Source organism: Trachemys scripta, chromosome 4 (genome assembly GCF_013100865.1).
Source record: "Trachemys scripta elegans isolate TJP31775 chromosome 4, CAS_Tse_1.0, whole genome shotgun sequence".
NCBI classification, from domain to species: Eukaryota; Metazoa; Chordata; order Testudines; family Emydidae; genus Trachemys; species Trachemys scripta.
Window position 1 is genome coordinate 30,981,770 of NC_048301.1, and position 15,616 is coordinate 30,997,385.

General features: G+C 41.3%; 1 protein-coding gene across 7 annotated transcripts in view; it reads right to left on the bottom strand.

Moving 5' to 3' along the window:
* The window catches only part of DGLUCY (D-glutamate cyclase), a 94,362-nt gene that overhangs the window by 54,133 nt on the left and 24,613 nt on the right, over window positions 1-15,616 (bottom strand). For all 7 annotated transcript variants that reach the window (XR_004645444.1, XM_034768093.1, XM_034768092.1 and 4 more), the window contains exons 2-3: window positions 10,725-10,836; window positions 3,412-3,565 (exon numbers count right to left, since the gene is read on the bottom strand). Coding sequence is in view for 6 of the 7 variants with exons in the window: in XM_034768093.1 (XP_034623984.1) it covers window positions 3,412-3,565; window positions 10,725-10,827 (257 nt within the window). In the remaining variant the exon portion in view is untranslated. The remainder of the gene's footprint in view (window positions 1-3,411; window positions 3,566-10,724; window positions 10,837-15,616) is intronic.

Consider the following 15,616-nt stretch of genomic DNA (forward strand, 5'->3'; position numbering starts at 1 on the left):
TGCCAGCTTTCTAGTTGGTGGGATTATATTAACCAGTTGGTAGCATAAATGAATGCATGAAGAGATCCAGGAGGAGATTCTCTGAGTGGAAACTGGTTGGCCCATAGCTCTGTCTGCAACTGTTACAAACAATTTCATACAGGATCTAAAAGATTTAGTTCGTGCCAGGTAGAAAGCTAAAGCCCTTCTTCTCACATCCAAGAGTGAAGCTTTTCCTCATCCGTATGTGCATCGTGTTTCAGACAGAACATGGGCAAATAGATTGCTTGATTAACATGAAAATTAGAGACTACTTTTGTGAGAAATTTTGGGTGAGGGTGAAGATAAACTTTATCCTTATGGAAAACTGTATGGGCGGCTCTGACATCAGAGTTTTCAACTCACCCACCCTTCTGGCTGAGGTAATTGCCACCAGAAATGCTACCTTCATGGAAAGGTGAAGGAGGGAGCAAGTTGCAAGGGGCTCAAAGGGTGTTCCCATGAATTTTGCTAGGACTGAGTTCAAAAGATCCCAAGATGGGATGGGTCTCGTACGTGTGGGTGTAATCTGACCAAGCCCTTTAAGAATCAGGTGATGATGGGGTTAGAGAAAAGGGATCTATTATCCACCAAGGCATGGAAGGCTGAAATAGATGCCAGATGCACCCTTATAGAACTAATTGCAATACTCTGTTTTAAATCTAGAAGATAGTCCAGCATGAGGTTCAGGGGCCCTGCTCTGGAAATACACCGTTCCTATGACGATCAAATGGAGAAGTGCTGCCATTTAGCCAGGTAAATGTTCCTAGTTGAGGGTTTTCTGCTACTCTGAAGCACTTTCTGAATGTCCCTTGAGCAGCCATAAAGCATCCATGCTGTCAGATGGAAAGTTTGGATGTTGGGATGGAGTAGGTGCCCATGGTCCTGGGAAATGATGTCTGGATCCAACAGGAGAGACAGAGGAGGGTTCACTGACAAGGATAATAGGATTGAGTACCCAGTGTTAAGGAGGCTATTCTGGTGCTATGAGGATGAGGTGAGCATGGTCTTGTTTCTCTTTGAAGATGACCCTGGGAAGTAAAGGAATCAGAAGGAAAGCATACACAAGGGATTCCTTCCAGGACAGGAGAAAAGCATCTGTCAGCGAGCCTGGGCTGAACCTCCCCAGGAACAGAACTGATGGCATTTTCTGTTGGTTCGTATTGCAAACAGGTCCACTTGGTGAGTCTCCCAGAGTTGGAAGATGGACCTGGCCATGTCTGGACATAGTGATCACTCATGATGATCAGAGAAGGATCTGCTCAGCTGATTCGCTAACATGTTCTGTTTCCCTGGAAGGTAGGCAGCTCTGAGATAAATTGAGGCTATACAGAAGTCCAAAGGCAAATTGACTCCTGGCACTGTTGGTTTGACCATGTTCCTTCTTGTCTGTTTATGTAAGGCATGGGCATCAAATTGTCTGTCAGAATTAATAATTTTTTCCCCACTACTTGGGAGAGGAAGGCCAAGCAGGCTAGACGTACCACTCTTAACTCCCTAACATTTATGAGAGTCTCTAGATCTTGAGATGACCAAAGACCTTGAGTCTGCAGGAACCCCATATGAGCTCTTCAGACCACTGAAGACACATCTGTGACCAGATTGAGGTTTGATAGCAGGGAGAGAAAGGGAATCCTCAGGCAAACTTTCAGAGGGTCCATCTATCAATCCAGAGATGACAAAACTAACATAGAGATGTAGTCTGGTGTGTCAAACTACACAGGTACATACTACCATATGGCCTGGAAAACTGAGGCAGCTATGTACTGTTACCAGAGGGTATGTTCTCAGTTGCAGTACTAGGTCTTGTAAAGTTGTAAACTTGTAAAGTGATAGAAAGGTCTTGGCCTTTGTGGAGTCTAAGACTGCCCTGATGAACTCTATTGTCTATAATGAGTTCAGGGTTGATTTGTCTCAATTTAGTAGGAGCCCCAGTGCAAAGAATGTGGACAGGACAGTGGATATAGCAGGCAGGTCTTGAGCCTTGGACCAACCTTTGATCAACCAGTCATCCAGGTACAGGAACAAACAGGGACACCTGATTTTCACAGATGAGCTGCTGCAACTGCCACGCACTTCATGAACACCCAAGGAACAGCTGACAGCCCCAATGTAAGCACCATGAACTGATAATTGCAACCATTCGCCAGGAATCTGAGAAGCTTCTGATGGTCATGGCATATTGCAACATGGAAGCAAGCGTCCATTAAGTCAAGGGCAGAGTACCAGTCCCGCTGTTCCAGGGAAGGAATAATTGAAGCTAGGGTAACGATACAGAATTTTATTTTCTTCAGGAATTTGTTCAACTCTCCTAGATCTAAAATAGGTCTGAGACCCTCATTTGTCCTGGGGGATGAGGAAGTAGCAGAAATAGATGCCCTTCCTCCTGAGGTACAATGGGACTTCCTCTATGGCCTCTGCCTGAAGAAAACATTAGACTTCCTATAGAAGGGCAATTTCGAGAGAGTGGTTTCTGAAGAGGGATTGGGAAGGGGCCATGCTTAAGCACTAAAATTGTCTAAAACTAAGTATAACTAACAAAATACTAATTTACAACAGTATTTGTATGCAGAAAAGAGTTACTTGTTACTTTAAGTCTGGATCACTCTGACAACCGTCACTGGCGGTAAGAAGAATCTGAGCAGGTCAGGGAAGACTGCGCTCTCTTATACCAGCATGCAGTAGTGCCTGGCAACAGAGGGCACTTGAGCCACCCTGCTGGGTACCACTGAGGGGAAAAAAATCTCTGACATCTGTGTGTGGGGCATGTGCACAACCATAGTGGAATGTGGAATCACTCAAAGAAGAACAGTAAAAGCCTGCTTGTCCTACACAACTGCATATTAAGCCAGAAACCTCGTGCACACATTCAAGCCATCTACACATTTTATTCTTACTAGGCAAATGCCCCTGAGACTGATCTCCTTCTCATGAGCATTACAAAATTATGTTCTTCAGAGTTCTGACTTTTGCTCTGACTGCTTGCTCCAGAAGTCAGTCTCCTAACCCCCTCTTAGCAATGTAGAGTAACCATGTCAGTGCTGCTATTGGATAAAGCAGAAATGGGGAAAAATACTATAGGCTAACTCTGAGGTCTACTATTGAGAGATCTTTGCAACTAAACATAACTTCATTTTTTGGATCACTGAAACAATTGAAATGTTGACAACATGGATTGTAAAGGGGTGTTTTGTCAAAAACAAGGATAATGGGCCAAATTCTATGCCACTGCATTAGTCCATTTACCTCAGTTGCAAAGGTATAACTGAAAGCAAGTTGGGCTCATTGTGCACAAAGCTATGGATGGTCTGCACTCTGGAAAATGTTATCTTCCAATAATGTCCAGTATCAATATCAGACCTGTTTGACAGCTGGAAAGACTTCCACACTTACCTGATATCAGAATTGCTGCTCAGAGAAGGACATTTCCATTCACCTGGTTTACTTCTGTACAGCAGTGGGAGAGGTCCATCATTTGCATGGCAAAACTTTTCAAAGTCATCAGCAAGGGATTTGTGCAAAATCACAACATTTGCCAGTTTATAGCCTTAAAGTATTAAAGGGAACAATTATCAGCTACTCATTCAATTGTTAATATATGTGACAGTAATATTTCTGTATGGATCTTACCTAGAGAAGAGATTCTTCTCCCTTGAAAAAGAGAATTTTTAAATATAATACAGACTACTATAATTAAATAAAATTTCAATGTTTTTGGAAAGACTGTTTATAAAATCACTCCTAGATATGTCAATGTCTACTGCAATCATTTTAGTAGTGTACGTACTTGGCATTCACTGGTTTGAGAGGGTCGCTTTTCTCTAATAAGCTATTTTATGGGGAAACCAGAAGCCTACAATGACTTTGATTAAATAGTCTGGCAAATGGATGTGTTATAGAATAGATTATCTTATTTGATGTAAATATTGGCAATGGAAATAAAAAAAGAGTACAATACTTTGTGCATATATCATTTTATTTTTCTTGTGTTAATGCAAAACTGCAACTCAAAACCAGTCTAATAAGTAAAGATCTTTCACTACACAGCCCATTTTTCAATGACATTTGAAACTTAGCCTTGGAAATGTACTTTGGGTTGCAATTTAGCACACAGGATTTTCTCCTAGGAATGAAATTTTGTCTGTTAGGTTAGATTCAAGTCATTTCAACTATTTCTAAAATATAGGAGGGAAAATAATAGAATTGTTACAGATTCAGACACGTCTGCAATCGACTCAGAACCAGCTTTAATTTAAAATATGTCATTTTTGCAAGCTGTTATTCTGTAATAGGCCTCTAGCATCTTTGAGATTTTTCAAAATGAGAACAAATGAAAAATAGTAGTAGCAACTACTAAAATCTACTAAACTACTAAAAACTACTATGTAATGCTCATTGACTACAACAGGGATGCAGTCAAAAGAGCAGGTCTGGTCTACAGTGTAAAATACACAGATTAATAGTCCCTAAAGCCCACATTTTTAAAGGTATTTAGATGTTGCTGTACTGCAGGGGTCGGCAACCTTCGGCACGCGGCCCATCAGGATAATCAGCTGGCAGGCCGCGAGACAGTTTGTTTACGTTGACCATCTGCAGGCATGGCCTCCCGCAGCTCCCAATGGCCACAGTTCGCTGTTCCCGGCCAATGGGAGCTGTAGGAACTGTACTCAGTGCTGCAACACCTAACTGATTAAGGAGCCTGTGAAGGGATTGACTTACCACTAGCATCTCCTTGTGGCCAGCCAGGCCTGGTATAGCAGCTCTTTCCCCATCAGATACCTTCTGTGGTGGTCTGCCTCTTCCTGTGACTTGGCCCCCAGGTCATTTTAAAGTCTCCCCCCCGCCCTTCCAGGATAGTCAACAAATAGAAATAAGGGGAATTAACACAAATGAATCATCCCAAAATTGGGTTAAGGCTCTCTTCCTTCAGAGGGCGCTTGTCATGTTGTGGCCTAAACTGAGTTTACAAGTAATAGAAGGGAATGGTTACATCTCAAGATGAGTCAACATCTGACCCTCCCTTCCTTCATGGAGGGTCTCTCAGGCAGTGGTCATCTGGGGAGTTCCTGCCGTCAGTCAGCCCTTTCTCCAGGAGCAGAGGACTGAAGCTCTGCTTTCCTTCCTGATCTGTCATCAACTGAGATATTCTTTTCCCTCTTAAGCTACTTCCTCCAATCCTGACATCTCTCATAGATACAAAGGGAACAGCCACCCTGAGCCCATATTAGCTCATTAACACCTGTGTTGCCCCATTATTGAGTCTAAATCTCAGTTTTAAAAAGTGACTTAGGCACTTCAGAGCTTAAATCCCATTGACAATCAACAGGCTCCTAAATCAGTCAGGCATTGCAATGTTGAACACAGCAATGCCTAAATACCTTTCAAAATTTGGGACTAACTGTGCCATTAGTATAGGTAATCTCTGACCTGAGGGTACACCCTTTCCAGGCCTTTGAGAAATCGGACAACCATCTCATGGGAGAAGACTGATCAGTTGTCCATCTTGGGATGGAAGGCAGAAATGGCCATCAGGTGGACCTTGATTGATGAGCGGGCTAGGCCTTGTTGATCCAGGAGCAGCAGGTACCCCAAGATAACCTGTATAGATGACTATAAAGACGGGATTTGTCATTGGGAGCACCAGATGGAGAATCGCTTCCATTTTGCAAGGTAGGTGGTTGCAGGGCTTCCTATTACTCAGTAGGACCTGCTCAGAGCATGCCTGCTCCTCCTGGTTCAACCATAGAGCTTACCGGCTGTCAGATGGAGAGAGATAAGATTTGGATGTAGCAACTGGCCATGGTCCTGGGAGATCAAGTCCGGGTGCAGTGGAAGCTGAATTGGCGCCTCCACAGACATGCTGAGGAGAGTGGTGAACCAATGCTGCGTCTGGGCCATGCCGGGTCTATGAGAAGAGCTCGCTCTTGCTTGATTTTCACCAGAACCTGTGAATCAATGGAATAGGAGGAAAGGCGCAGAACGGTGATTCATCCATTGCAACAGGATCGTGTCTGTCAGGGAGCCTGGGCTATGGCCTTGCAGAGAGCAGAACTGATTACATTTCCTGTTGATGCGGGTGGCAAACAGGTCTATAAGTGGAAACCTCCACCATTGGAAGATGTGCCTCAGAATGTCCGGTCAGAGAGAACACTTGTGGTGAGAGGAGAAGAAACTGCTGAGGCGATCCGCTAGCCAGTTCTGGGTTCCCTGGTCTTACCCTACGGGGATCCCAGTAGTGGTAGGGTGAGAAGGTCCCTGGCCATTGTGAACACCTCAGGAGTTGATGGCATCACGAACTGGCTGGTGCATTGTCTACTCTGAGGTTGCTCCTCTGTAGGTGTCCAAGGAGCTTGCTGTGGCACCAGAGTTGTTGACACTTGATGTTGTGATGCCAGGGGAGACGAGTGGTCCAGCCCGGATCTCGCTCTCTCCCTGTTCTCCTTTGGTTTCAGCACCAGAGACCTGGTCTTTTCTTGGTGCTTGCGGTGCTTCTACTTAGGCACCAGGGAAGGCGATCAGTGCCAAGACTCCAAGGTCGATGGATGAGTGCTTTGCACAGAAGCTGAGGTGCTTGGTGCTGAGTTCGAGCGCGGCTCCGAAGCCTGTCTTAAGGTTGCCTCCATGCGGAGGGCCTTCAGTTGAGCCTCTCGGTCCTTCTTGCTCCAGAGTCTGAAGTCCCTGCAGATTTGGCAGCAGTCTTTCCTATGAGTTTCCCCCAGGTACTTGAGACAGCTCAAGTTGGGGTCGCTCCAAGACATAGACTTACTGCAGGCAGCGCAGGGCCTAAAACCCGGCGACCGAGGCATGCCCCAGCACCGGGAAGGCGGACAACCCTGAAAGTTAAGTGCAGAAGCGTCTGAGCGATTTAAAACCTAAAACTACTCTAACTACTAACCATAACAACTACTTACACTAAAACTGGTATGAAAAAACCACTAGGAGAGAATTGCCTAAGTAATGAAGGATTCAAGCCAACCGTCACAGGTGGTAAGAAGGAACTGAAGGGGAACGCGGCTGGCAGAGCCCTTTATACCGGTGCCATGTGTGCATGGCACCAGAGGGCACTAGAGCAAACCCGATGGATATCATTGGGGAAAAATTTCTGGCAACTGTGCTTGGGGCATGCACACACCTATGTGGGAATGGACATGTGCAAGTACTTGAAGAATAAATAGTGCACTTGGCCCATCAGAGGACTGCAGGTTACTGTCACTCTGGGTCCTCTGGGCGGTATTTCCTGTGGTGCCTATTCTCCACAGTGATCCCTGGACATGGGACTGCATGCCGTTCCAGTGGCACTCTGGGAACTTCAGCTGTCCCAAGCTCTGCAGACCTGAGTTCCGGTTCATGGATCCTTATACAAACTGAAATATCTGAGATGTGATAGAAGTGAATGTTCTTTACATAAAGGAAAAAATATCAATATTAATTTAACATCCTAGGCCTGACCTAAACTGACAAAAGCCAGGAAACCAAGAGACAAGGCTACCTACTCTGCTTTTAAAGGAAAATTGCCAAGCAAAGGTGAGAATTGAGGTATGCACAAATTTATGTAATGAATGCTCCTCCCCCACCCCAATCCAATCTCTAGGGAGTATTCAGCACAGAAATAAATTTTATTTCTAAATATACATATTAACTACAGAAATAAATTTATTACTAAATAAAAGTACTAAATTTTAATACTAACCATATTTAATACTAAATGTAAATAAATATATTAAATTTAATACTAAATTTAAACATTTCCCCCCTCTGAAGACCACTGATATGTCCTGCTTTGCTGAAGATATTCCAGAAAGCATTAATTCATGCTTTTATTGAGCAGAGATGTAGATGAACACATGAAGTTAAAAACACCAATCAAACCATCTGACATCATGCATCCATAGCTTACAAATCTACTATAAATTCAGGAAATGAAGGTTACTAGAATTCTTCAAGAAGGATTCTGCATATTAACACTCTTGGGAGGTGCCAAACGGTGTAGCATGAACAGTGGAACTTGCTGGTAGTAATGCCTATTAAAGGCTCACGCGTCCCTCCTACAACCTATCAGTATTCAAGCACATTTGGAGGGTGTGGCTATAAAGGGGGGCATGTTGCCAGCTGCTCCCTCAGTTCCTTCCACTGCTAGGGCAGAGTATAACAGTATTACTTAATTAAGACTACACAGAGGAGGGGAAGGCGGGCAGGGAATGTGAATATGCTGAGTCTTGAAGAACTCTGGTTACACGTAAGTAACCTTCATTTCTTCTTTGAGTGTCCTCTGCATATTTCCATTCTTGAAATAGCTTGGCAAGCAGTTATTTCAAGAATGAATGGAGGGATGCTGAGTCCTAATTAACAAGGATTGAAGTACTGCTCTGCTAAATGGAGCATTAGGTCTGTCTGTCAAATCTAACACATGATGTTTAGTGAAAATGTGAATTGAATCCCAAGTGGCAGCTTTGCAATATTTTAATAAGGGGAACATGCCTAGCACATGTTGCAGATGTAGCAACTGCTCTTGTAAAGTGAGTCCTAATAGCAGCAGAAGGAAAGAAGGAAGAAATGTTATAAGACTCATCTATACATTGACTAATTCATCTAGACCAGGACTGGGCAGAAACAGCTTGACCCTTACAGTGTCCAGCATGGGAAATAAACAGTTTTGGAGAAGTGCTAAAAGCCTTAGTCCTGCCCAGATAATATGCTAAAACACTCTTTGTAGCTAAATAATGCAATCTGGATTCAACTTTATGTGCATTGAGTCTAGGCATGAAAACTGATAAGTCAATATACTAAATAACATGAAAATCTGACCATATTTTAGGAAAAAATCTGAGGTGAGGTCTAAGAACCACACAGTCTTTCTGAAAAACGGTATAAGGAGGAAGATATTGCATTGCACATAATGCATTGCTGATCTTTTGTCCGTGGCAACTTGAACCACTGAGTTGTGCCCTTGTGGAAGGAATGACTTGAGAGCTAGGCACGGTTCTAACGTATTTATATGTAAATTTGAGTCTTGGTGATTCTAAATGCCTCAAATAAATAAATTATTGAGACATGTACCCAACCCATTTTGAAAAGTATCTGATGTAACTATTACAGTAGAGGATGGGAGTTCAACAAAACTCCTTTGAGAACATTTTCTGGTCTCAGCCACCACATTAGAGATATTTGGATATTTCTTGGAAGAGTGACTATCTTGAACATACTGTCCATAATGGGTTTGAAATTCCTTGATTCCCAGTATTGAAGTGCCTTCATTCTGAGCCTGGCGTATGGTGTCACATATATTATTGAGGCGATGAAGCCTAATAAAATCAAGTATATCATTTTTTGAGAGAGCTCCTGAAGTAATCTCTGAATACTGGAGTGCAACTTCATGATTGGAATGTTAAAATCAGTGGTTATAACCTATTTAGGAAGGATCCAGTGAGCAAAAGCGTAGGGAGAGTGGCACTCTGCGTCAAAAATGGCATAACTTGTTTCCAAGTCACTGATAACTCAGACGAAAATGATCATGAATGCTTATTGGATCAATGTCCTAACAGACTAAGGACAAGATAGATACAAATAAGGTATTAACTGATGTTTGCTACAGGCCATAAAATCACACAATGGAACAGGATGACCAGCTCCTTATGCACCTATCTATAATGTGTGTGTGGCGGGGGGGTGGGGAAGAGAAGCTACATGATCATGGGGAAATTCAGATTGAATGACAGATGCTGGAGGTCTCATGCTGCCACTAATAAAACATCCTTGACTGTCTAAATATTATAGATGACAATTTTCTAACTCAAAACATTTTCCACCCAACATGGGGAAATTCTATATTAGACCTCATTTTGACATAAAAAGGAACTGATCACAGACATAAAAGTATTGATCACTTAGGTTCAAGTGATCATGACTTGATCACATTTATAATGTGTAAACAGAATAAAGTCCAGACCAGTAATTAATATACACTTGGTGCTTTAAAAGGGGCAAGTCCACTGACATTACAGGGAGCTTCTGGGTGCTCTGAAGTTTTAAAAATGAAGCCATTTAAGATTAGGGTGACCCGATGTCCCGATTTTATAGGGACAGTCCCAATTTTTGGGTCTTTTTCTTATATAGGCTCCTATTACACCCCACCCCCGTCCCAATTTTTCACATTTGCTGTCTGGTCACCCTAGTTAAGATGGATTTGGGAGCCTAACTTTAGACACCCAGAATTTTAAAAAGAACCCAAGTGAAATAGATACAAATGTCCGGTTGACTTTCCGTTGGACTTTTGTCCAACTTTTTTAGGGATTCAAACAAACAAAAAATAACTCTGTCACATCTCCTTTGCAGTTTATTCTGTCTTCTCTGATTTTATATATCTGACTATGAACTAAATGGAAGGACATTCCTCGTTATGTATCTTTGTACAGCACTAAGCACATTGTCAATGCTTTATGAATAAAAATAATTTGGTTTCAGGATTCTGGTTTGGACCCATCTCTAGGTCAACTAACAGTAATTTTAAAAAATCTATTATTATTTATTATACCAAAGATAATCTCTATCAGCCAATCAGGTTAACAGAAAATTGACAGTTATTCCCTGAAAATGGTTTTCATAAAATTAAATAATCTATTTCACTTATATGCTTTTGAAAAATCCTGGCCATTTATTATCTAGGAATTGGACTTACGTGTCCACCTACAGCTGTTGTGTTCACTTACCCTTAGCCATTCCAGAAGTATTACTTATATTGAGTTTGTTGAATCGAATTAGACTTCTGACTGCAAGGGGAAGAAGAGATCTCAAGCCTCCTGTAAAAAACATTTCTTCATCCTTGAACAGAAGAATGCTACAATTACTATATTATAAACTTAAAAATACAGCAAATGCATTTTACTATTGCTTTAAAATCAAATGTGTCAGTTTCAAGGTTTGTGTTTCCTCTTAATGTTCTACCATGTTTCCTCTCTATTTGCAATTCCCAGTCTCAAAACAAAATGCAAATCACAAACTCAAAGGGTTGATTCACTGATGGTTAGTGACTAAGCAGAGGCTGAATCTCCTAATGAATTAGCCACTGAGGTTCAATTTATCAGTCTGATTGCAATGTAAAATCTAGTTAGCTATAGTGAGGCAACATATAGACTTTATTCATTTTGGTAAGTGTTTAACTTCTGAAGTTTTTGGTTCCCAAAACCTTTTTGAGACTCACAAATGCACAGCTAGATTAGTCCATCAGATTTTGATTTATAGAACTGATTTACTAACTGAAAATGCCTTTGTAGATAGATTAGAAATTTAACTCTTTGATAATCAGAGAATGTATTTTCTGAATATAATTGTAACCTTAATACTTCCCGTTCATATAATATGATGGATACTCTTGGGTCAATTTTTCTGTTGGGGAAATTTAGACACAGAGATGTTTAAGTGACTCATCCAAGGTTACGCAATAAGAGTTAGTCTAGACTGGGAAATATGGCTGAAGTCACACATATTACCTAACCCTGACCTATCCCTGACCTTTTGTAGATGCAGGTTAACACCTTTTACCTTGATTTAGTTAATCAGAGTCCACCCTAAGTTCCCCACTCAACCTCAACCTGCTAAGCAGACATAAAAGTTGTTAACTTGAATCTACATTAGGAAAACATTTAAGTATAGGTCAAGATAAGGTAATGTGTTAGCTAGCCTGACTTAACTTTGGACGTTTGTCCTAGTCCAGACAAACCCCAGTGCAGCAATGTCCACACTGTTATTTTTAGCATGCTAGCAAGTGTCTGTATACCCAGGCTTGAAGGCTCACTCCCAGCTGCAGTGTAGACGTACCCAAAGAGAGAGGAAACTGGAAGCCAAGTCTCCTGGTTCCCAGCGCTCTGCTCTAACAACTAACCTATGCCACCTCAAGACTATGCTCAACAACTTGTTAGTAAGAAAATACCCTCCAAGTAGTCAAATTACCTTACTATTGAAGTTATTTTTAATTCTGGAGAAGCCACTATTGTTGATGTAATTCCTAAAGAAGCAATAATGGTTTTAAACATAGAAAATTCAGTGCTGTTCTTTTAAAAGTTCATGAGTTAATGTTCAACATGTTGTTATGGGTTTCTAGAAAATGGTAACTTCTGTTAAAAATCCACAGTGTTTTGTGTTATTACCATGATAATGCAAGATTCCACTCCTAAGGGGTCATACACGAACCACTTTACTTTAATAATTTATATTTCTGAGCAACTTTATTATTAATTAACTTGCACTAAGAGAGCAGATGGGTTTTGATTGTGAAATTCTGATCTGATCTTGAGTCCAAGTTTCAAAACCCCTCCTAAAGTTTTAAGTATTCTGAAGTGGGGTTCTGGTTTGGTCCACTGTGAAATTCAGATCAAGTTTTGGGTCTGGATTTTGCGCCCTGTAAGTCCAGAAGTTTGCACATGTTTATAATAGGTTGGCAGCCCAAAGGAAGGAAGGTCTGGATTTTTTTTTCTTGTCTTTTAGGGATTCAAACAAACAAAAAATAACTTTGTCACATCTCCTTTGCAGTTTATTCTGTCTTCTATGATTTTATATATCTGACTGTGAACTAAATGGAAGGACATTCCTCATTATGTATCTTTGTACAGCACTAAGCACATTGTCAATGCTTTATGAATAAAAATAATTTGGTTTCAGGATTCTGGTTTGGACCCATCTCTAGGTCAACTAACAGTAATTTTAAAAAATCTATTATTATTTATTATACCAAAGATAATCTCTATCAGCCAATCAGGTTAACAGAAAATTGACAGTTATTCCCTGAAAATGGTTTTCATAAAATTAAATAATCTTAATGAAACAGAATCCTCCATTAGAACCCTCCAAATTGTCTCTCTTTATATCTATTCATCTGTATTGAAGTCTACTAGAGGACTAATAGCCACAGGAACTGATAGGTCAATTAGAGAGGAAGGAAGGTCCAGTTGTTAAGGATACTAGCTTGTGATTCAGGAGACCTCAGAGTTTATTTTCTGTTCTGTCACTGTGTTGATTTTGGGCAAACCACTCATTTTTTCTGTGCCTAAGTTCCCCATTTGTACAATGGGGTTAAAAGTACTTTTTCATAAACAAACTAGGGAAATGTGATCTAGATGAAATTACTATCAGGTGGGTGCATAACTGGTTGAGAGACCATACACAAAGAGTTGTTATCAATGGTTCACTGTCAAGCTGGGAGAACATAACTAGTGAGGTCCTGTTGGGGTCTGTCCTAGGTCCAGTACTATCTGATATTTTCATTAATGACTTGGATAATGGAGTAGAGAATATGCTTATGGATGATACCAAACTTGGAGCTGTCACAAACATTTCAAGGACAGGATTAGAATTCAAGATGATCGTGACAAATTGGGAAATTGGTCTAAAATCAATAAGAAGAAATTTAATAAATGAAATGCACAATAGCTATAAAATGGAAATTACTAGTTTGGCTATAGTACTGCTGAAAAGGATCTGGGGTTATAGTGTCACTAGTTTAATTTGAATCAGCAATGTGATGCAGTTGCAAAAAAGACTAATGCCGTTCTGGGGTGTATTAACAGTGTCATATGTAAGATACAGGAAGTAATTATCCCGCTCTACTCAGCACTGCTAAAGTCTCAGTTGAACTACTGTGTCTAGTTCTGGGTGCCACACTTTCAGAAAAATATAGACAAATTGGAAAGAAGCCAGAGGAGAGCAACAAAAAGACAAAGATTTAGAAAACCTGACCTGAGTGGGAAGGTTAAAAAAAATTGGGCCTGATTAGTCTTGAGACAAGAAGAATGAGGGAGGAACGTGATAACGGTCTTCAAATATGTTAAGGGGTGTTTTAAGGAGGATGGTGACCAATTGTTGTGATAAGCATCTGTAATATTACATCTTAAATTACACTCAACACTGTGAAGGGAAGCAATACAGAAGGAACAGAGTTCTCAATGGACAATTCAACAAACTTACATGGTTACTCAGTAAATGTTTGTGCACAGCTTTTTTTAAAATATTAAATAAATGACAAACTAAATCTGTTATGGATTTATTTCTGGTCAGTGTGGATGGGACATCTAGTGCAGAAATGAATTTTGGCTCATTCCTTTATTCCTGCCTACCTCCTATTCTCCCCTCTACTACAAGGCTGATACTTAACTGCAGCAACTAGCCTTCTGTTCTCCAGAGTTGTATCTCATGCTGTGCTAGAACACTTTGCAAAAGTTAGGGGAACAGAGGGGAGAGGACAAACTGGTACATGGGTATGCAAATTTCCCATTCATATTATGAACCTAGTCTCTATGTATGGCCTACAGTGTTAGTTCCTGAGGTGTTGCTGAGTTTGGGTCCCTCTGGAAGAAGTGCAGAATTCCATCCACCATGAAGGCAGATTTTAAAATTGATAAGTAAGTCGTGAAAGGCATTTGTCTCATGGAAGGTAATATTCAGCTAGAGCTAAAGCATCCTATGATGTACTATGCAAACCCCACACTGGACAAGAAGGAGTTAAGACGCAGCTCTAGGCTCAAGCAGCTTTGCCCTATCACACCTTCAGGGCATGCACAGGTTGGAAGAGAAGCAGTTTAAAAGGGGAGCAGAGCCGCTGGCAGATGAGTAAAGAGACCACAACTTCAACTCCTGAGACAAGGGGTTGATTGAAAGTAAGAGTTTCCCAGATGTCCCCTCCCTGAAGGCCCCTCCCTGAGGGGAGAAAGGGTGAGTCAGCCAGATTCTGATGCACTGAGGAGGAATCATTCTCCTCTATTTCTTATTAACTCAGTTTATTTGCATTAATTATCCTTGCTTTTTGTTCATGGACTACCCTGGAAGAGGAAAGACTTTAAAGTAACCTGGCTGGAGGGTCAAGTCATAGGATGAGGCAGGTGACTGCAGAGGCATAGCAGCTGTCAGCAGGAGACACTCAGTAAGGAGAGAACTGCTATTATTTGCGCTATGAAAAACTGTTGCTGCTCTTCCCAAAGCTCCATGCAAATATTCTTGGGTTCAGTCCAAACCACTTAGTTTTACCTTGTTTCTGCTTTATAAAATTACTTTTGCAGATTCTCACTCTCAGACCAGCCTAAATGGGCTAAATCCTTTAAAATGGCTTTTCTGAACTAGTGTGATAGTGGCACAGTCTTTAGCCCTGAAGTATCCCTTGTATCAGACAAATGGCCATACCTCCTTAATGCTGAGGGATTTAGAAACTTGGGGGAGATGTTTGCTCCCATTTCATTAACTGTAATGGAACTGTCACTGAAGTAGTTACCATGGGCCAGATTTGTGAAGGTATTTAGATGCCTAAAGATGAAGGTTGGTGCCTAGAGTAGAATTCACAAAGGGGACTTAATCACAGCAATGCTCAGCCTATCTTTTAGGTGCCCTGATGCCAGGTGGAATTCATAACCCAAGTTAGGAACCCAGGCTCCCTATACAATGCATGGGGAGAGTTAGGTGCCTAAAAATTGGATTCACAGAAGCTAACTACCTATTCAATTCCAGATAAGTGGGCGGGTGTAAGTCTGCCCATGTCTGAAGGCCCCTCCCCCAGCCTAAGGGGTGGAGATACTAAATCCAGGGTTTATAAATGATCAAATGCTTATAAATGTTGTAT